Below are 20,402 nucleotides of genomic sequence, written 5' to 3' on the forward strand. Positions count from 1 at the left end.
CACAAGCAGGCCCTTGACAGCTGTGGGATGCACGCCCCTCTCCACGTGGCTCTGAGCTGAACTGAAGGGGACACAGAGCAGCGGGCCGGGCTGCACATGGGGAGGCAGTGCATGCATGAGTTCTGAATAGAAGAAATGCTACCCAGAGAACACTCACCTTAACAAATGAGGAGTACAGGAACAGTAGAGACCAGAGGAAGGGAGGAATACAGAGATTTAAAAGGCAAAGAAAAAATAAAAACCCTGTGAAACTGAACCTCGGAGTTTAGTGATACAAACTCGGAGGGTAAGAGGTAGAGAAGATAAACGGGCAGTGTAGACATGCTCCATGAGCAGGATCAGCTTCTGACCAGCTATTATGTGGTTTTCATCATCCGTATTAAATTTTATCATTAAAAACTTATTAAATAAAATTTATAAGCACTACATAGTGAATTGTATTAGGCAGTATGAGAGTAATGAGGCTTCTCTGGGGAGGGAAAAACATTTAAGCTAAAATGAATGACAAAAAGCAGTCAGGCTTGGGAAGAACATTCCAGAAGAGAAATCAGAGGATGGGACAGTCCAACAGGGGATAAAGCCTCTGCAAATTTGAGAAGTGAGTGAATTCCAGTTTGACTAGGGAGCAGTGCATAGGGGAAGAACATTCCCAGTGTCATGGATCTGTCTACTCAGAAAGAGTAGAAATTGTACATTTTAACTCAGGACAGCAGACGTGTTCCAGTAATGACACACAGTGTTTCAAGTATACAAAGAGTCTTCTGCGCAATGCCTGAAATCAAGGGAACACCACTACTCATACTAAACGGCGAACACTTTCCTTTTCCATGATGCACGTACGGGCTGTGACTAAACTCAGAACAGCTTCTTGCTCAGCATGCATGAAATGCCTACTGCGATACCTGAGAAAATCACCCACTGTGGAAATGAGAGGCCAGCGATGAGGAAGCAATGCTCTTCAGAAGAGATTCTAGAGTTACAGACAAGTCAAATATACGAGCTTTTTCTCATTAAAACCTCAGAATTCGGGTTTAATTTGCAGTGTTGGCACTTTGTGGTAAGAGGGTTTGGGGTTGCAGTTTGGGGCTTCAGTCTCTAAAGGTTCACCATATTCTACAACGATCTTCTCATTCCTTCCAAAAGTGAACACGCGATTCCGCCTCACCTCTTCCAAGTCCCAATCATGGGGCGCTTCCACAGGAAACCTGGAGCAGTCCATCGCGTCGGCCTTGTGCTTGCAGCCTCCGTCAGGCTGCCTGACGCGGAACAGCCCTCCCAGCTCTTCCTGTGCATCTCCGTCATCATCTCCATCATCTTCTGTCACTAAAGGGAACACCACAATGGCAAAGTGAGATCAAAATCTTCAGCTCTATAGGATTCGGTACCAATTGGCTAAGGCTCTTGTCAAATAACCCAGGGGACTGTGTGTCCTTATGTAGGGTGGGCACAGTGGTGGCCCTGAGCCAGTCAGTCAAAGAGAACATCTTGGCCACAGATAGAGACATCAGAAGATGCCAGCAGAAACAGACCAAGAATTGGGGCCAGGGAGTGATCTTAAACGCAGAACTAAATTACCACAGTGTTTTTGTGCAGTGCTGAGCCCACACAGACTAGTCTTTTGGCAAATTCTAAGTGAAAAGAAGCACAGACCAAGCTTTCAATTTGACACTTCTATCCCAAAGAGTCCAAGTCACATGGTAACTAAAGAGCACAGCTTAAAGCTCCCCACTTTTTATCCATTTTTTCAAATGGAACATACAGGTGAGCCTGATAAGCTATAAAAATCAGGGCACCAGAGCAAAAGGGGAAGAGGCTGCATTACACACAATTCCTACTCTCAGAAAAGAAAAACAAAGATTTTTATAGGCAGAAATATTTCCCTGGCATTATTTTACAAAATTTTCTCATGTAAGACTTTTAAATAGAATGTGAAATGACATAATGCACAGTATTCTCATCCAAAATTTTATGGCAAACCCATAAATCTATTTCATGTAACCAACCTGTGGCCCTCATGAGCTGATTAAAAACATCTGCCAAATGTAAAACGTGACAGCCAGGGATTACAGATGTCAAGAGCACTGACCCAATTTCCCAACCAACTCCCTCATCTGTTCTGTACAAAACAGTCTAAAACCCCTACCTTTCCAGCTCTAAGCCAGAGCTCTTTACCTGTCCCATAAATAAGCTTTCGGAGGTTTGGCGCTGCTTGCTGCTGCCGCAGAAAGGCCTCGGCCGCCTTCCTGGAGAGGTCTTCCTTCCACTTGAGAGCCCCTGGAACACAATGCAAGAGCCAGTTACGCCTGCTCACAGTCCTCTCCGCTGCAAGCTCACAGCGCAGCATCTGACAGTTAACTAAGTCTCCCAACAGCAGACCCCAAACGTGGGTACTGTACTGACAACTTTTCAAGTGTTGAGTTTCCAGAAACGGCCAGTTAACCTTAAGCATACTTGAAGTTAGTTACTCACCTGATGTTTCTGTGGAAGGATTATTTTCTTCCTTGTAATCTTCCTCCTCCTTGAGTAAATCTTCGATATCACTGGTCTCCTCAATCAAGTTCTCTGACCTCAGTTTCTGACGATGATGCCCTCTAGAAGGGCATGCAAGCTTCTCCCCAGCAGCCTCTCCGTCTCCCACGTCCTCCTCCTCTGAGCTAGGTGAGGAGCTTTCTCCAGATGCGAAGGCCTCCTCTGCTGTGCAGTGGCCAGAGTCAGAAGTGGCAAGAACTGCTTTCCTCATTGGCAAAGATGTCTCCAGGTTCTGGTGGCCACTCCAGTGGCCAGCTGGCAGCAGTTTTGCTTTGCTGCCTTCTCCATCAGCCTCCAATTCTAGAATGTCCTCCTCTCCATCAAAGTCACCATCTTCACTGCTTTCATCGGCTTCCTCCTCTTTCACTCCATCCTCTGAGCTTCTCTCAAGGTCATCGTCACTGTCAGCAAATGCTGGCAAGTCCACCTCACTGTCCTCCTCCATCGCCAGTTTCTGCCGCTTGCCACCCTTGACAGCCAGGTACTCACGCTCAGTGCCTTCAGGACCTTGTTCGTCCTCTGTCTCGTCACCACTAGAGCCTCCTTCCAGTCTGTCGCTGTCAGACCCTTCATCGCCTTCCTCGTCACTATCTCCAGATTCCCCTTCATCTCCAAACACGGCTCTGCGACGTACTCGACCAGTGCTCACATCCAGGTGCTTCTCCTCTTTGGGCATCCACAGCCTGCATCACCAGATGAAGACAAGGTAATTTAGGATGTACAGTGGCCGCCTAATCTAGAAAAGGAGGAACAGTCAATAAAAATACTAAGAAACAGCAATATCAAGGAATCATTTAAGGTGACATACACAGGAAAATGATTTGATAAACACCAGCATAGTAAATAAGCAAATGGGAAAAAAGAGATACACTTTTTTAAAAAACCCCTGATATCAGGCAAACTGTCCAAAAGGAGGTTAGTGTTCAGTAATCTTTTGGGAAACAGATTTCCAAGCTGGAAATGCTGGTTCCAGACCTGCAGCAGGGACAGGATGAAGGAAGCTGGATTGTTCTGTGGTGCAGGAGACCAGTGGGGATACACAACAGGACATAGTAAATGGCCTGAGCCCTCCTGTGGTCAAAGCAGGGACAGCAGAGGCCTAAGAGTAATGGCAGCAATGGGGTAAGGATCCACGGAATAAAACAAAAGCTCATTAGTCAGCGGTGACTCTGGAATAAAAAGGAAGTGCCAGCTCTTCCCTAACCAAAGTCAGCTGACAGACATCAAAGGAATGGAAGACAAGAAAAGTGCTGATGTAGTTTAGATCTAGGTGTCCCAAGGACTCTGTTAGGTGCTGCTCCGCTGTTAGGTGCCCAGTCTCTGGGGACAGGACCTGGAAAGATCAATCTACTCCAAGCTCCCTTCTCTCTCTGCTTTCTGGTGACCATAACAAGGGCAGCTTTTTCCCCACCCAAGGCCTTCTGCCTGTCATTTTTTAAGCTGGCCAAACATGGATGGGAACTCCTGAACTGTAACCCAAAATAAGCCTCTTCCTTCAAGAGGCAGGTGTTTTGCCCCAACAATGAGGAAAGTGCCTGAGACAACGGCCATTTCAAGTCACTGTAACTGCAGAATCATTAAGGTTCTAAAGCTACAGGATGAAATGAAGCTACATGAAGCTACTTCACATAGTGCTACATGTACAGTTAGGAAACCATCAATGGAAAAAACTGAAGGGCACCTGAAGAGTAAATGATAACAAAATAATTAATGAGATGAAGACTGCAGAGAAAGAAAATGCTGCAGCTATGGCACCACATGCCTGTAGTTCCAGTACTCAGGGAGGCTGAGACAGGAGGATCACAAGTTTGAACCCAGCTGGGTAACTTGGCAAGATCCTATCTTAAAAAAAGTAAGATAAAATTAAAGTAAAAAGACAAAACAAAACCCCAACCTAGGGATGCTGCTCAATGCAGAGGTTCTAGGGTTCAATCCCCGGTAACACAAAACAAAAATGCTCAGGATACTAAAATTAAAAAAATTTTTAAATGCATTGTAATAGCATTAGAAAGGAGTATCCACACCCACAAACATGGCAACAAAACACACAAGAATGAAAACAGCTAATTACAACAAGGAGTGAGTAATAGTAACCTTCAGTGAACACTCACTTGTCAGGTGCAATACTAAATATTGAGGCACATTAGAACAAATTCTGTACTAGATCATCTTGATCACTTTCAGGTTGAGTAGGAGGCAAAAATCAACACACTCATTGGGTATGAAAGTACACAAATTCCTAGCCCAAAGTGAAAAGCCATACAATAGTGCCCATTACCCCGGAGACACAGTATGATCCAACAAAATTTCCAGACAAGGTTTGTGGCTCCAGCTAGTACTAGATTCTGCTCTAGACGGTGGGGCACAAAGAGAAAACTAAGCAGACTCTGACCTCCTAAGAAACTACAAGCTACCTACAAAAAGACATGATGCCATTTGAGGGATACATCTGGTGACAATGAAAAAGGTTGAGAAATATTCCCATGTAACATCACGTAAGTCAAAAGAACTTTGAGAAACACATGCACAGACAACGGAAAAAAGCAATCTTGAGCAATGCCACAGCAGAATGATGGGTGAGAGGAACCCTGTAATGCGGTATTTACTAAAAACAGGGGAAGAGTACACTTACCCTTGGTTATCTATATCCTCTGACCCCAGAGGTTTGGAATCAGAAAAAAGCGTCACTCTGCTTGAAGCCATCTTGGCATCAATAGTGGAGTGGGTGGCAATGAGACTCTGGACCAGCTCCTGGGTGGGCCCTGCTGCCTCCTGTCAAACCAAGGAAGGCAAGGAGAGAGCAGACGGACTCTGAGACACTGACTTCCCCAACATTGTAAAATTACTCTAAAACCGTTCGAGAATCCTTATGTCCTTAAAAAGAATCCTTACAACAAAGTTTGAAATTTACACCTATCTTCATTAACTCTTTTCCAACATCCATGGGGCATATCATCAAATACTTAGAAAAATCTCAGGACCCAATGCTTTCAAAAACATTATTTTAACCCAGTAATAATCTCATTTCAAAATACAAAAAATCTAAAGTCCATTTCAAAAAGCAGAAACAAGACTACTCTGAATAAGGAAACGGCATGAGAAAAAGAAAAAGACCAACCAGAGCTGGAACATAGGTTGGTCTATATGGAGACAATGGGCGGCACAGATGCCAACCCCACCAGGATGCCTATGCTGGGTCAGAGACAGAGGACAGGACAGGATGGTTTGTGTTTGGCAGATGCACTGAGCTACTCAGATGTTCTACCCCCTTAAAATATGTATTTGGGTTTTAGCGTAAAGATGGATGAGGAGAAAGGCTTCAATAAGTACAAATGATGCATTGCTGTAATGAAACATAGCCTGGGCAGACAGAGGAGTTCGGAGCAGCCTCCCCACTTACCAATGCCTGAAAGCCATGGCTGCCGCCAAGGTCGACATAGACGGCATCTTTGTCATACAGCACACCCCCAACTCCAGAGAGAGGTGCGTAAACCAGCTTTTCCTTCTCGTTTAAACAACGCTTCTTTTGCTGTTCAGGAAGAGCACATGGGTCCGGGAGGAAACTGACATCACTCACGGCAAAATCTCCGACACCTGGAGAGGGGAGTTTAGCTGACAGCAAGCCAACAAGTACTCACAGCTGGAAAGTATCTCCTATACCAAAGGCTCAAACCATAGCGTAAAAACGGGCACCATTCAACACTGGCATGTACTGTGCCTCTCTAGCCATGTGACACCAGCATCCACTTAGCACCTTTGCGGCATGACACGTAAATAGGGTTTTTGGCTTTGGCTTTTTGGGAGGCAGTACTGCAGATCAACATGTGGGTTGTTCTATCACTGAACTATATCCCCAGCCCTTTTCAAAATTTAGAGACAGCATCTCAATAAACTGCCCAGGCAGGAGAACTTTCAATGCTCCTGCCTTAGAGCCTCCCTATGGTTGCAATTACAGGTGTTGCCACCAAGCTCAGCTTACCTTCTGAAACTACTAATGAGCTAGCCATGGTGGAGCCCAGTCTGGGCAACTTAACAGCTCAGCAACTCTCCCAAAACAAAAAGTTTAAAAAAAAAAAAAAAAAAAAGGCATGGGATGCAGCTCAGCATGAAGGCCCTGGGCTCAGTTCCCAGCACAAAAAACTGAAACAAGCAAACAAACAAAATCCCTCCATCAAGGCATTGATCATTTTTCAGTTTTCTCCAAAAAATGAAACCATTCCCAAAGTTCCACAAATACACTAATTTTATAAGGAATACCTGGCATGTGAATTTGGCTTTTATTTTTCAAGTATGCTCCTCGTAGATAACCATAAAGAGACACCTTTCGGTCACACTTGATGTTTGTCCGAATATCCTCAGGGTTTGTCAAATCTTCCATCCTAGAAAAATAAAACCCAATCACGTGGAAGAAACAACAGCCTTCGAACCTCCCTTCATGTTGATAATGCATCAATTTCTTGTTCACTGGGGACATTGTTTAGAAAATGAGACAATGTAGGAAGTAAACACAGTTCACCATCTACCAGAGAGGGAGCAAACACAACATGCATCCACCAAGAAGGGAGTAAACAGCCACCTGGGGTCAGGGAAGAGCAGAGGGTTAACCTGGGACCTCGCAGTCTATTTTGGCTGGACTCCAGCAGGACGAAGGGGTCCCAGAAAGTCAACAGCAAGCACAGTGCAGATGCTCTGAGCAGCCGCAACAGCAGGACCCAAGGACCACACCCTGGGAGACCAAAGCTAAAAGACAGCAGGGTCCACACCCACAGAACTCAATGCTCCAAGATCCTCCAATGCTATACATCTCATGTTTTATTCACTCCCAAAAGCATGATGGTCCAAAATTAGCTCTACTGTTGTTGTTCTAACCTTTTCAGCCTTGAAATACAGGCAGGAAGGAAAAGATTGTACTCATTTTTACCTGTCTGCCAGGATATAAGGGTGAGAAGTCTGCCATGTAAGAGGCCTGAACTTCATGACTGTGATAAAACGGCCCAGGTTGTGAATCTCTTGGTTCTGATATTCTCCATGTACCATTCCAGAGAGGTAGAAGAGCTTGGCACCCTAACACCAAAAAGACGTAAGTAACGAAATATAAATTACACTTCAGTGACATTGTTATAAATACTATACCAAATAGCAGCCCTGAATAAGAAGCAACGCTAAGAGGGGAAACCTCCAGCAAAGCCCGATCCTGGTGCTCCTGAGCTGATAGCTTCTCTAGAATTTGTTGTCCCATGAGGAGCGGACTACTCTCCCGTCTGTCAGCAGCTACTGCTCAGACTCAGCAGGGAAAGGGCAGTGAGGCTCCCAAGCAGCCAAGGATCCTGCGGCCAACGGGGTCACAGTGGTATGCAAAGGAGAGAACAGAGGCACCTTCTAGTCCCTATCTCTCTTCATTCATGGCCCCAAAACAGCCAGACACTGCCTGCTGGGGGAGATAGATACACCAAGAGACCCAAAATAGACTCTTGAGAGCAACAGTCCAGGGACCAGGAACAGATTCAAATGGGAGACTCGGGAGGTGAGTCTCAGAGACACTTGTCAGCCTCTCTTCATTCTGGTTAGTATTCAGTAATGATTTCTCTTCCTACCGGGTAGACTTCCGTCCAGAACCTGTGTTTTAATCGCTTCTTTGTCTTCTTCAGCTGCTTATTATGCTTGAAGGAGTCCAAGTGGGTGAGAATTCCCATAATTTTAGGAAAGCCATGTACTTGACAGATGTTTAAAAATTCAAATGTTTCCATCTCAAACCCAAAGCTGGCATCTATAAGCATCAGCACCTAAAAACAGAACACACAAGTTCTCAAGGAAACTACCAAAAGGGACCATCTAGACCAGAGGTCACAAAGCAAGGCCAGCACAAATCCAGCCCATCACTGTTTCTGCAACCAGTTTTACTGGAACACAGCCAGTGATTTACTTAGTCTACAGCTGCTTCTGCACTACAGCTGTGGGGCTGATTGAGGAGCAACAGAAACTACGGGACACACGAAACCTGAGACTTTACTCTCTGGCCCCTTTCAAGAAAGAGCTGCTGCTCCCTGCTCTAGCCTCAACCCCATGACTGCCATGGTGCCCCTGGGCAGAGAACACCACTGCCCTCTCACCAAACCAAAGTGACCACCAGGATGTCAACTTCCATCTCAAGAATCTGTTTGCATGAGAACTCAGAAAAGGCTGGGCCAGATGAGAAATTCTGACTTCAATAAATATAGCTTTTGGTAACGTATTTTCAAGTAGAGTAACAGGTCCCTAGCCAGGAAACCAAGTAGATCTCAGACATCGAAAAGATGGGGAAAAGCAATAATCAATAATAAAATATTAAAAGTATACAAAAACTGGGGCTGGGGATTTAGCTCAGCGGCATAAGCGCCTGCCTTGCAAGCAGGCAGTCATGAGTTCGATCCCCGGTACCGATTAAAAAAAAAAAAAAAAAAAAAGTATAGAAAAACTAACCTTTGGCTTCAGTTTCTTAATAAGGCTAATCTATTTTTCTCTGCGAAGTATGTAGGAGACTTCTGTCAATGTATTAAGTGATATGATACAATTACTTGCATTTTTTTCTTCTGGTATGGAGGATTGAATCCAAGGTCTCTGCGCTGAGTTATTTTCTTTAGCCCATTTTATTTTTTTATTTTGAGACAGGGTCTCATTAAGTTGCCAAACCTGGCTGAAACTTTTCATCCTTCCCCTGCTTCAGTCTCTCAGACTGCTGGGAATACAGGTATGTGCCACCATATTAAGCCAGAAATTATTTTCTAGAAAGGCTACTTAGAACTGGGTCAAAGCATAGTATAATCATGAATAATGATCTATGAATATGAGGCCAATTACTAAAATTTAACTCTTCAAATATATAATTAACTTCAGAGCTGACTGCTAGAGTTTGAGTTTTAGCTATTAAAGATAGTTTTGTTCTCATCTTTCTGTAGCTAACTTAAAAAATAAACAAAAACCTTTATATTTCTTTAAGTGGGGAACATTCCATGATCCTAAGCCATAAACACACAGTTGTAGGTGCCTGTGTGTGCCAAGAGGCACTGGTGCTGCTGCAGCCCGCAGGCCAGGTACCCTGCAAAGGTCTGTAGCAACCGAAACAAGGGGAGGGTGGGCCGTGGCCGTAGTCAGCTGACACCAGAGCGCTAAGGGGCAAACAACTGCCACCACATCATGAACAGGCAGCAAATGCTCCTTTGCTGCCATTTTTGCCAACCATATGCTTTGTTCCTTGAGAACACACCCTAGTTCATGTGTCCTGCGTGCCTCTACGGTGACACAGGAGGCATTAGGACAACTCCGGGCACAGCAAGCAACACAAACCAGACTACAGTCAGAGAATGGAGTGCTATTATTAAAAACGAGGCTGAGCTATAAAACTTACTGATTAAGTTATGTCCAAGAAATGGTACATGAAGAAAGGAGAGCACAGAAGAATCTGTCTCATCAGCTCTCACTTGTGTGTATATAGGGCTGCACGTGAGTTTATTGGGATCTGGGACACGGCTCTTAGGGGAGCCAAGAGACAAGGCAGAGCCGGAAAGAGCAAATGTGCACAGTGAGGACCCCACAACACAGCTGGAGTATTCCACCAAGCTTGTGTGTTTCTCACTAAAATTTTAAAAATATTTACATAAAAGGAATCTCACCTATGCTTTCTAAAAGGAATCTTGCTTTATGCTTTCTAAATTAAGGAATTAACACCATTTCAATCATTTCTGAAGTACCAGGTTAGTACAATTATGCCACTCTGTTCACAATAATACTTATTTTTACTAATGGCAGCATTACATGTCAAAATCTGAATGATGGTCAGGCATGGTGGCGCACACTTGCAATCTTAGCACTTGAGAGGCTGGGGCAGGAGGATCACCATTATTTGAGACTAACCTGGACTACACAGGAGTCCAAGATCAGCCTGAACTACAAAGGGAGACTGTCTCAAAACAAGAAAAAAATAATTAAATGGTACTTAGTTTTCTGACATTCAAATGGCACAGATTTAAATATCTACATTAATTTACTTCATGTTTTAAGTGTCTTCCTAAATCAAAGGACAAAATCTATAGCTTTTTGTAGCCAAACAGCTCTCTAGAAGCAGCTAAAAAGGAAAACAAAACGGAAAAAAAAAAACTAGCCAAAAAACCCAAGATATCACTCTTCCTATAATGCTAGTTTAATACTGATTATGGAATTGCCAGAAATAATGGTTTACCACTTCTAAAATGCAACCACGGCCATATTTTCCCATGTATGTGCTGTGTGACTAATGACAGTCTCCATCGACTCAACTGAATCCCATCTACTGTATCTCTAATGACATCTACTATTCCTTTAACGACTACGTATTTTTTCTCTTCAGCGTGAGTTGTCAGTAATCCATCACACTATCGCAGGGCTCATCGCAAACCCCGGGTACCCCAGGGACTTACCAGATCTGCAACTTTGGCCAGATCAATCATCATGTTGATGTCACACCCACATTCAATGAAGGTGAGTCTGCGCTTTTTACCTATAAGTGGAAAGACAAAAACTTTACTTTTAAAAAAGTCTGAAAAGACTCTGTTAATGCTATCATTTTTTAAACTACATCCAATAAAACAGCATACAAATTTATGTGAGTACATGAAATATCCTTTTTTAGGAGAAAACTAGTAAAATAAATTTCATGTTAGTTTTCTTGCTATGTTCTCTTTAATGCTGAAATACCAAGCGTCACCAAATAAATAAAAGTGCTTACACAGGTAAAATTCTGACCAGAGTTCACAACTATGATCCTGCCTTTACCAAATTTCTCACACTCATTGAAACTAAAAATGTCCTCAACCATAACACAACAGAATGGTAAAGAAGAGTAATTATTTCTAAGTTAAAGCAAAATGAAAATGGTCAAGAAGATAAAGATGCCTTAAAGATAAAGAAAAACCTCACCAGGTATGGTAGTGCACATCTGTGATTCCACTTATGCAGGAGGCTCAAGCAGGATCACAAGTTAGATGCAGCCTGGGCAACTCATAAGACCCAGCCTTAAATAAAAAGGCTAGGAATACAGCTCAGTGGCACAGCATTTACCTAGTATGTGTAAGACCCTGGATTGAATCCTCACTACTGTCCAAAAATAATAAGTTTTTACCTGTCTACACTATTGTTATAACAATACATTTCAGATTTCATCACTGCTATTTTGATAACTGTCTGATTTCTTCCTCAAACTTTTAAAGATCACTATTACCTAAAGCAGACAAACTCAAAGAAAAAGAAAGCTTCCTCTCATCTCCAAAAGAACATGGCTTGGAGATGGCCAACAGCTGTGCACCGTGCACACCCTCACTGTAAATGAATGTGTTCACAGGAACGAGGCCTGTTGAGCCCTTCCAAGGAGCAGCCCTGGCCAAGCCAAGGGAGCAGGCAGAGTGAGGTATGTATCCTCGTCACTTCCTGAAAGCTAGCCCTTTCTGATGTGACAGTCAACACAGGAGAAGCAAGAGAGAGATAATACCATGTGACAATATTAACATTTTCTACTGATGAAAACAACCAACAAAACACATCCAAGGCCCTCAAGTGACACCTGCCACGTCACTCACTTCTGAGGCAGCAACTCCTACCTGACACAATTGTCACAGGGCCTCTGATCTCAGTCAGCTTCTGCCTGGTGAAGTTCCGAATGAGGCACTGAATTAACGTGCTCTTCCCAACTTTTGGAGGCCCCATTACCACTACTATTATTGGTGGGGGCTCTAGTGGGGTTCGGTCAACCACTGGAATGTGATGCTTTTTTGTCTTTAAATCTTGAGTCCTATTTATTAAAAAAAAAAGGAAATTCACTTTTATTTTATGGAAGGAATAAAAGGTCTCAACCTGATAAGCAGATTCTATAGAGAATAGCTAATACATGAATACAATGAATTAATTAACCTCTGGCCCCAATTCAAACAACTGCTCTTCAAAAAAAGTATCACAAAGTAGAAAAGTATACATAGTTGAAAATTCAATAATCTTAAATTTCATTGTTTTGTAAGTTGACTTTAACAGTTTAAAAGAAAAGAAGCAAACAGTGTATCATAACAATCAAAGCACAGACTTTGGAGATAAATTTGGCTATTCTACTATTGGTTATATGACTGAGGGTACCTGAATCTGAGCCTCAGATTTCTTACCATAAAATAAGAGCAAGAATAATTCTTGTCAGATGTAGTAGTATATACCTATAATCTTAGAACTGAGGCAGGAGGACAGTCTGAACTACCTATTAAGTTCAAAGCCAGCCTGAACTAGATAGCAAAATCCTGTCTCAAAAAAAAAAAAAAAAAAAAAAAAAAGAAAGAAAAAACAAGTAATTCTTACTCTCTTAAGACTCCTAGAAGAATTTAATTCAATAACATTTAAATTACTGCTAGATGTATTGCAAGGCCTCACCAAGTAAAGTGGTACATTTATTATTATAAATTATAGTTTCAGTATTTCCAACTATAACTAAAATTATATGATTTTTTAAAGCACATATTCTAAGGATTTTTGAAGTTTAGAAACAGACTCCATAAATTCTATAAATCCTTTTCCCTTGAGGGGTAAAAAAAAAGCCAACCTGTCAGGAGATGCTTGAGAAAAGGCAGCACCTATGGAAAAGGCTGCTCACACTTTGGTAAAAGCTGTATGGCACGTATACATCCTTGGAGTTGGATTCGACTCATGAAGCCAAATGTCATCTGTGAGACTCCTACCATTTAAAGAATACATGAAGCAGCACCAGATCCTAGCTACACACACCTGTGAAAGGATCGTGCCATCCGCACAGCAGACTGGACTGCAAACGCTTTGGGGTTTCTCTTCCGGGCATCCTCTTCGTCTCCAAGCTGAAGATCCCGCAGATGCCGTTTCTTCTTTTTCTCAGCTTTAGGCCCACTGTGTTTCTTTCTGTGTTTCTTCTGATCCTTAGTCTCCATTGTGGCTATTTGTCAACTCACAAGTAACTCGAACTTACATGGAAAGAGATGGGAAGGTGGAGAAAGTGTTTCACAATTGGGGCAACACCAGAAAAAAAAACCAGTTAAATTTTATTTATCTTTTTCATTTAGAGATGAGTTATCTGTCCACCCAATAGCGGTAGATACTGCTTAATTCGCCATGCTCAATTTCACTTCCCCCTACTGTATCACACAGAGTGAGTTCTCTATGCTAAGGCTCCCTTTTAAACTTAAATTACTTCTTGTTCATTTTAATTGTCAACCTCTGCAGGGCCTGGATTTGTGACGATGAATATTCTCTGTGTTTTTCAGCATTAGTCACACGCGGCCAATGAGAACATCAATTGCATCTACGGAAACTGAAAAACATGAATTTTTCATTCTAATTAACTTTAAACTTAAATAGCGACAATAGCTAGTGGCTGACATACTGGCCAGCCCAGGCCTATGCAATCGTTTCCTAGCTTCAATTAAAACATAAGTGAAAAATCTGAAGCATATTAAACACTGCCCAGCCTCCTATGCTGGGGGGCAGAGGCAGAGGACGCTCCAGTCTCTGCTGGGGGGGGGCACCCCCGCCCCGGGGTGCTGAGCCGCAGACCCACTTCGCCGACTCCACGCCGACTTCTCCGCCACTCCCCGCCCACTCGGAGAAGCGTCTGAGCGGCAGAGGCTCCCGGAACACTGGATACGGGACTGAACTCACCGCGCGCAGACTCACGATCTCCCCAGGCTGCAGGGAACACTGCAGTCACCTCAGCTGCCCGGCTACAGTTACCAGACTGACAACACTTCAAGTCCGCATGGAGCGACCGCCGGAAAAGGAAACTCGCACCACTTACCAAGTCGCCGGAGGGAAACAAGAAAGAGACTGAAGAAAAAGGCCCGCGGAGGGACGATTTTCAGGGGAGGTCCGGAAGTAGGCTCGTGATTGGCTGCGAGCGCGCGTAGGCCTCGCCCGCGCGGTTGCGCTCTCAGTGCAAGGTAGAGCCCAGCCCCATACCCCGTAGCCCCACCCACAATGCAGTGGCCCCGCCCCGGCGCCCACCTGTTTCTGCGCACAGCTGCACCGGCGCCCAGCTGTGTGTCGGCTGACAAGCAGCCGGCCTGGCTCCGAACTCGGAAGCGGTGAAAACTGCTCATGGTCCCTCGCAGAGGGTTCATTGTGTGCTCTCCATACCAGCGAGGCCGCGCGTGTCCATCCGCACACTGCACCGGGTGCCGCGCAGCCAGCCAGCCTGTTGCTAACGTCCGACCGTTACAGCACCCAGTTGCTGTGTCTCTCTTCATGTCAGGCTCCTGTGTCCTACACCACTAGGCTGTCGCGTGTTTACTTTGCTCCCCTTTGCATCAAACTTTCAAAAAAAGAACCTGTCAATATATTCTTTGGTTCCCTAGACAAATGTTATTTTTCACTACTGGCGAAGGAACTCACCATCACTGAGCTACATCCTCATCGTTTTTTATTTTGAGACGGGATCTAAGTTGTCCAACTTAGGCTCGAACTTGGGATCCTGTTGCCTCAGCCTCCGTAGCTGCAATTACAGGCATGCCCCTACCGTTCCTGGTGCCCAGAGGGATTTTTAAAGGAGATGCAGATGTTCAGTGTCATACAGGGTGGTGGGTACATGCTTAACCCCATCATGCCCACAGAACTGTACATCATGAAGATGAACCTCAATATTTGCAAAATCAAAACCTGCCAAGATGTCTCATAATCAGGATGGAGGGCTGTGACAAGGAGCCAGCTGAACTCTTTTTTTTTTTTTTTTTTTTTTTTTTTTTTGTCTTTTTGTCTTTTTTCCTTTTCGTCGGGATCAAACTCACGACTGCCTGCTTGGAAGGCAGGCGCTTATGCCGCTGAGCTAAATCCCCAGCCCCACCAGCTACACTCTTAACTGTAGAACATGATCCCACCACAAGGGAAGAGGGCAGAGGAGCTGACTTCAGCAGCTTTGGCAAAGGATATTTTGACCAAAAATTAGAAACTAAAGACAAAAGGAACTGTGTGTAAATAGTAAAGTCATTGGCAAATGGTTCTTGGACGGTGCACGCTAACGTTCAGAAGTGGTGAGCTTTGTCCCAAAGTGAGCTCATGGGCGGAGGCTAACAAGAGCCAGAGTTCTTTCTCCCATTGGAGAGGAGCCACAGATCAGCAAAGGGGGAGGATCAAAGGGGACACTGGTGCTGGTGGAGTGCAGCCCCTGGAGCGTGATCTGCATCCTAGTCTTGTCCCCCTAGAGGCCTGGATCACTGAGCACCCACCTCACAGATCCTGGTTTCTAGTACCATGGTCTGGGGTGAGAAGCAGGGCTTATTGGAGAAATGGTTGCGCTAGGGCTGGAGCAGGAAACGTGTAAGGAGCTGGGAGTATTTTTAGTGCCTGAAAGTGAGAAAATGCTGAAAACCAAAGTCTGAAGTGAAGGTTTGTTTTGGGTATCAATTTGCTTAGGAGAGGGAACTGGCAAAACGTTATTGAGGGCATATCTATAGTACAATTAGAAACAAAAGAGCTGAGAGAATCACTCTCTTTCTTCCTTTTAATTCTAAACAGCACCCTACAGTTATTCCTGCTTCCACTGTCCTAAGACAGGTAAAAATAGCAAGCCTAGGAGATCATCAAGCCTTAGCTGAGCACATAGACTCCAGAGCACTGGTACTGGACTCACTAGCAGAAAGGGGTAGGGCCTAGGAGTTGCCAAAATCAGTTTCTGACATTTAAATTCTTGAAAACCTGAGTTATCAGTCACTTCTTTGCCCCCTTATTCCTGCTGCAAGCTTTAGTTTGTGTGCAGTACTTTTCCATTGCCCCAGCACCTTCCTTGGTCTGGGTTATACTTCTGTTGGCATGGACTGGCCCTGAGCGCAACTTCCTCTGGCCTCTGATAAAGGTAGCTACTTGCTACTTATTACTGGCTTAGCAGTTCTTTCCTTGTTATACACAACAATTCAGACCATGATGGCCCATTCAACTGTGATATCTATGAGACACCTCATTCTGGGTTCTTTGGCGCCAGTGGCCTTTAAACTCTCAGGCCCTGGCCTCAGGCTGGAGGAAGGATCAGTGTCCTTGGTCTGAGGTTTTCAGCTTTCTTGGACTGTGTCATTGCTTTCATCTTCTCTGGCCCTTCAGCTTGCAGCCAGCTGTCTTGAAACTTCTCAGCCACTGTGATTGTGAGTCGGTCTCTTCATGGGTATTTGGCTATTTCCCCCAGAGAACCCTGAATCACACAGATAGGGTGGAAGGTGCCTGTGATGGCCAGGCTGGCGCAGTGTGAGCTGTGGGGAGAAGATCTGTGTAGAGCACGGCAAGTTCCAAGGGCTTCATGGGGCTGACCAGGGAAGAGGAGAGTGGGAGGTAGGCAAAATCACAAAACTGGAAAGATGTTTAGGAGAAGCACTTGGGTGGACATTAATGATTAGAGAGGAAAAGTCAGGGGCAGGGCTGTTGTTGGTCATGGGAGGAAGGAAGGGAAGATGATGGAGGATTTCTGGAAGCAGAGGATGGGGGCAACGTAAAGAGGAGGGTGTCAGCAATGAGACCCAGAGACCCAGCAATGCGACCCAGAGACTCCGCAATGAGACCCAGCCTGGGAAGGAGTCTAGAAGAAGGTGGGATTCATGGGGTTCAGGAGAAAGGACTGTGGGCAAGGCAGTAGTCCTCATGGTCTCTGTAAGAGGGAAAAGGGCCAAGGGCGCTAGGAGAGGGCATTTGGCCATCGCTGGGAGTTGCTGGGTAACATTGTGCGAGCAGGTGGGGCTGCTCTGAAAGGCCTCTTCAGCCCCGCTTTCCTAGAATTTGGTGTTGGAAGAAAATGACTGGTCAGAAACTAGGTAGGGTCTTTGGTGGGTGGGGAGACTCACCCAGAAACTAACTTGAGGTGTCAGATAAAGTAGTCGTCCTCTGGGGAGGAATTGATTTGGGCGAGACAGGTAGCAGGTTTGTCCAAAGGCAGTGTAGAAAGTTGGTGAACCTAAACTCTGCCTCACTTGTGTCTTAGGTTGTTCAGGCTGCTGTATCAGCATACAGAGACCTTACTTAACAGGAACTTACTTCATACAGCTGTGGAGGCCAGGAAGGCCAACCTCAAGGCAGGAGGAGATTCTGTCTGGTGAGGGCCCCCTTCCTCGATTAGATGGTATCTTCTTGCTGAGTCTTTATGCAGTGCAGGGAGAACGCTAGTCTCTTCCACTTTTTGAAGGGGAACTAGTACTCTTCCTGGGGGCACTCCCTTTGTGACCTGGTCACCTCCCAACATCCCACCTCGTAACACTATCTCATTTGGTCTCAATGTATAAATGAGGGGAGGAGCCCACAAGCATTCTGTCCACGGCACCTTGTGACTTCCTGATGGCCAGAATCAGGGTGAGTGAGACAAGGATTGTGACGGAAGTCAGATTCTAGGCACGAGCTAAGCATTACACCAACTCACATTTTATGGGTGGAAAACCTGAGACCCCAGGACAGGGAGCATGCTGGCTACGGTTGGAGCAGGAACCAAGCCTCTCTGTTGTGAGGCCTGGAAACTCTGAGCGCACTTGGCAGTGCTGCTAATAGTAAAATGACCACAAGGTGGTGTTCTTTCATCACTCACACCGCCTCTGAGTGTGAGGAGGGACAGGCCGACGTGCTGTGACTGTCACCCAGTCAAGATGCCTGTCACAGGTGCATGGGTTGAGCTCAGGTATACCCTGCAGGACAGCCTTGATGAGGAAATGTGCTTCATCTGGGATCCCAGGACACTGGCCTGCCGTAGCCCAAGTGTGCTGGGGTAGTGCAGTAGGTTCCCAAGAGAAGAAAGAAACACCTGGAGATGGGGGGAGAGACAGGGTGTGGTAAAGTACCCATGGGGAAGGATGGGTTAAGGGAGCCTGATAGCAGAAAAGGGTAGAGTCCAGGGGAGGGACTGGACAGTTTCCAGAAGGTTCTAGGGATGGTGCCATGGTACAAGCTGGACTATTAATCACCAAAAGATCCAGGGTGGCAGGATGGACAGAATGCAGAAATGGTGTTTGAGGGACATGGTGCCAGATGTTCAAGTTCTTCTCACGAAGGATAGAGTTCAAGAAGTATGAGGCCAGGATGGGGAGGATATAATTTCACACAGAGGAGAAAGAGGTAAGTGCATGGTGCATGCCTGTAATCCCAGCACTCGGGAGGCTGAGGCAGGAGATTGCTGCAAGTTTGAGACCAGCCTGGGCTACAAAGTGAGCTTGAGACCAGCCTAAACTGCATAGCAAGACCCTGTCTCAAAAAAGAAGGAGGACTAGGAGGAGAAGGAGAAGGAGGAGGAGGGGGAGGAGAGAGGGAAGAGGAGGAAGGAGGAGGGAGGGGGAGGAAGAGGAGGGCAAACTTCACAGAGGAAAAGGAACTCTAATCTCCCAGAACTCTCAGCCACCTTTCCCTCTTCGGTGTGCATCTAGGTTTATAGATGTATTTTCCATCAGGATGAGGTCAGTTCTAGACTGCATTTTGAACTGAAAAGCTTGTACCCATTAACTACAAGCTGGCTGCCAAGTCCTCCTCCTGGCCTTGCTTGTCCTTTAAAGATATCAGCTAATGAAGAGGCAATTATAGCTTAGTTTGCATTTCTAGTCTCATGATGTTGAACTGTTTACACATAATCAGCTCATGCAGTTTGTAGTTACTTAACTGTCATGTTACATTCTTTTCCCATTTCTCTTTCCCTTTAAGAATTATATATTAAGAAGGCTGGGGATTTAGCTTAGTGGTGTGCCTGACTGGCAAGAGTGAGATCATGAGTTCAATCCCCAGTACAACCAAAAAAAAAAAAAAAAAAAGGAAAGCAAGAAAAGAATTATATATTAAGATCTTCTCTTTATGCCGAGGACTTTTGCAGAGATCATTGAAGTTCTCCTTAGAGAAACCGGCTTTTAGTTTATTGGGAGCTGTAAATTTCTTATAGAGCTTGATTCACACTCAGAAAAACATGCACTTTTAATTCTCATATGCTATTCAACTTCACATATCTTTTGCCCTGTGTGGCCTACCTTAGTTGAGGTCATAGGCTGTTTTCAAGTCTGCTGCTTGCACCTTTAGGAGGCTCCCACAGGGAGAAGAGCCAGGGCCCAACTCCAGAAGGCCTATGGGCCAAAGGGGCAGCTCCCTCTGCATTTCCTGTTCCTAAGCAGGGCTGGGTGTTCCTGGCTTAGAGGGGCAGTGTAGGGAACGGGATGGTGGCAGTGAGCTGAGTCACCCTTGAGGCTGTTCTGCTGTCACAGAAGCCTAGTATGGGCAGTGTCCTCACTAAGATGACAGAGGGTCTGACAGCAGGTGATCCCATCACAGTTGTGGTGGGTATGGCAGGTGTGCCTGGAACAAAGTAACATGCCTGGCTTCTGCAGGGGCACACAAGTATGCTCTTTGAAAAATGTAGGAGTGTCCCCATGGCCTGGGACCTCTGTCTGCAGAAGGACTGGTGCCACTCACAAGGTGGTAGAAACTGCATCCCACACTTGGCCATAAACTCAGGACAACTCTCCTCTGAGCAACCATGGCAGCAGGCTGGAGATGGATGGGGAGGTGGGGGCACAGAGGCTGGGGGCTCCAGCATCAGAGGATGGTGGTTCCCACACTCTGGCATGACTCAGAATAACCTGGAGGCTCATTGAGCCTATTTCCTGAGTCTCAGGCGTCTGGCTCATTCTGAATCTTCATTTTCTACTGTCCCTTTCTGCCTCTCTGTAAGTAAGAAACCACTTCCATAATGGGCTATGTATCTGTTGTCCCACAAGACTCAGGAAGTATGTCTCAGGATGGTGTCAGGGGCTTTTGTTACCACGTGAACGTGAGGGAGTGCACATGTATAGACCTAGATGGCATGGCCCGCTGCAGACCTGTGCTACAGAGCATTTAGGGTGGTGTCACCTGCTGCTTCTGGGCCG

At 45.3% G+C, this 20,402-nt stretch overlaps 1 protein-coding gene across 1 annotated transcript in view; it reads right to left on the reverse strand.

Annotated features, from left to right (window-relative positions):
- The window catches only part of Bms1 (BMS1 ribosome biogenesis factor), a 33,039-nt gene extending 18,688 nt beyond the window's left edge, over nucleotides 1-14,351 (reverse strand). The window contains exons 1-12 of the mRNA XM_003466106.5: nucleotides 14,203-14,351; nucleotides 13,300-13,508; nucleotides 12,138-12,328; nucleotides 10,962-11,041; nucleotides 8,124-8,312; nucleotides 7,451-7,593; nucleotides 6,787-6,908; nucleotides 5,930-6,123; nucleotides 5,162-5,301; nucleotides 2,470-3,212; nucleotides 2,173-2,274; nucleotides 1,166-1,323 (exon numbers count right to left, since the gene is read on the reverse strand). Of these exons, the coding sequence (XP_003466154.2) occupies nucleotides 1,166-1,323; nucleotides 2,173-2,274; nucleotides 2,470-3,212; nucleotides 5,162-5,301; nucleotides 5,930-6,123; nucleotides 6,787-6,908; nucleotides 7,451-7,593; nucleotides 8,124-8,312; nucleotides 10,962-11,041; nucleotides 12,138-12,328; nucleotides 13,300-13,475 (2,238 nt within the window). The 5' untranslated portion in view covers nucleotides 13,476-13,508; nucleotides 14,203-14,351. The remainder of the gene's footprint in view (nucleotides 1-1,165; nucleotides 1,324-2,172; nucleotides 2,275-2,469; nucleotides 3,213-5,161; nucleotides 5,302-5,929; nucleotides 6,124-6,786; nucleotides 6,909-7,450; nucleotides 7,594-8,123; nucleotides 8,313-10,961; nucleotides 11,042-12,137; nucleotides 12,329-13,299; nucleotides 13,509-14,202) is intronic.
- Nucleotides 14,352-20,402: the final 6,051 nt, after the last annotated feature.

This window comes from Cavia porcellus, unplaced genomic scaffold, assembly GCF_034190915.1.
Source record: "Cavia porcellus strain 051 isolate PalLab524CR breed Dunkin Hartley unplaced genomic scaffold, mCavPor4.1 scaffold_23, whole genome shotgun sequence".
NCBI lineage: Eukaryota > Metazoa > Chordata > Mammalia > Rodentia > Caviidae > Cavia > Cavia porcellus.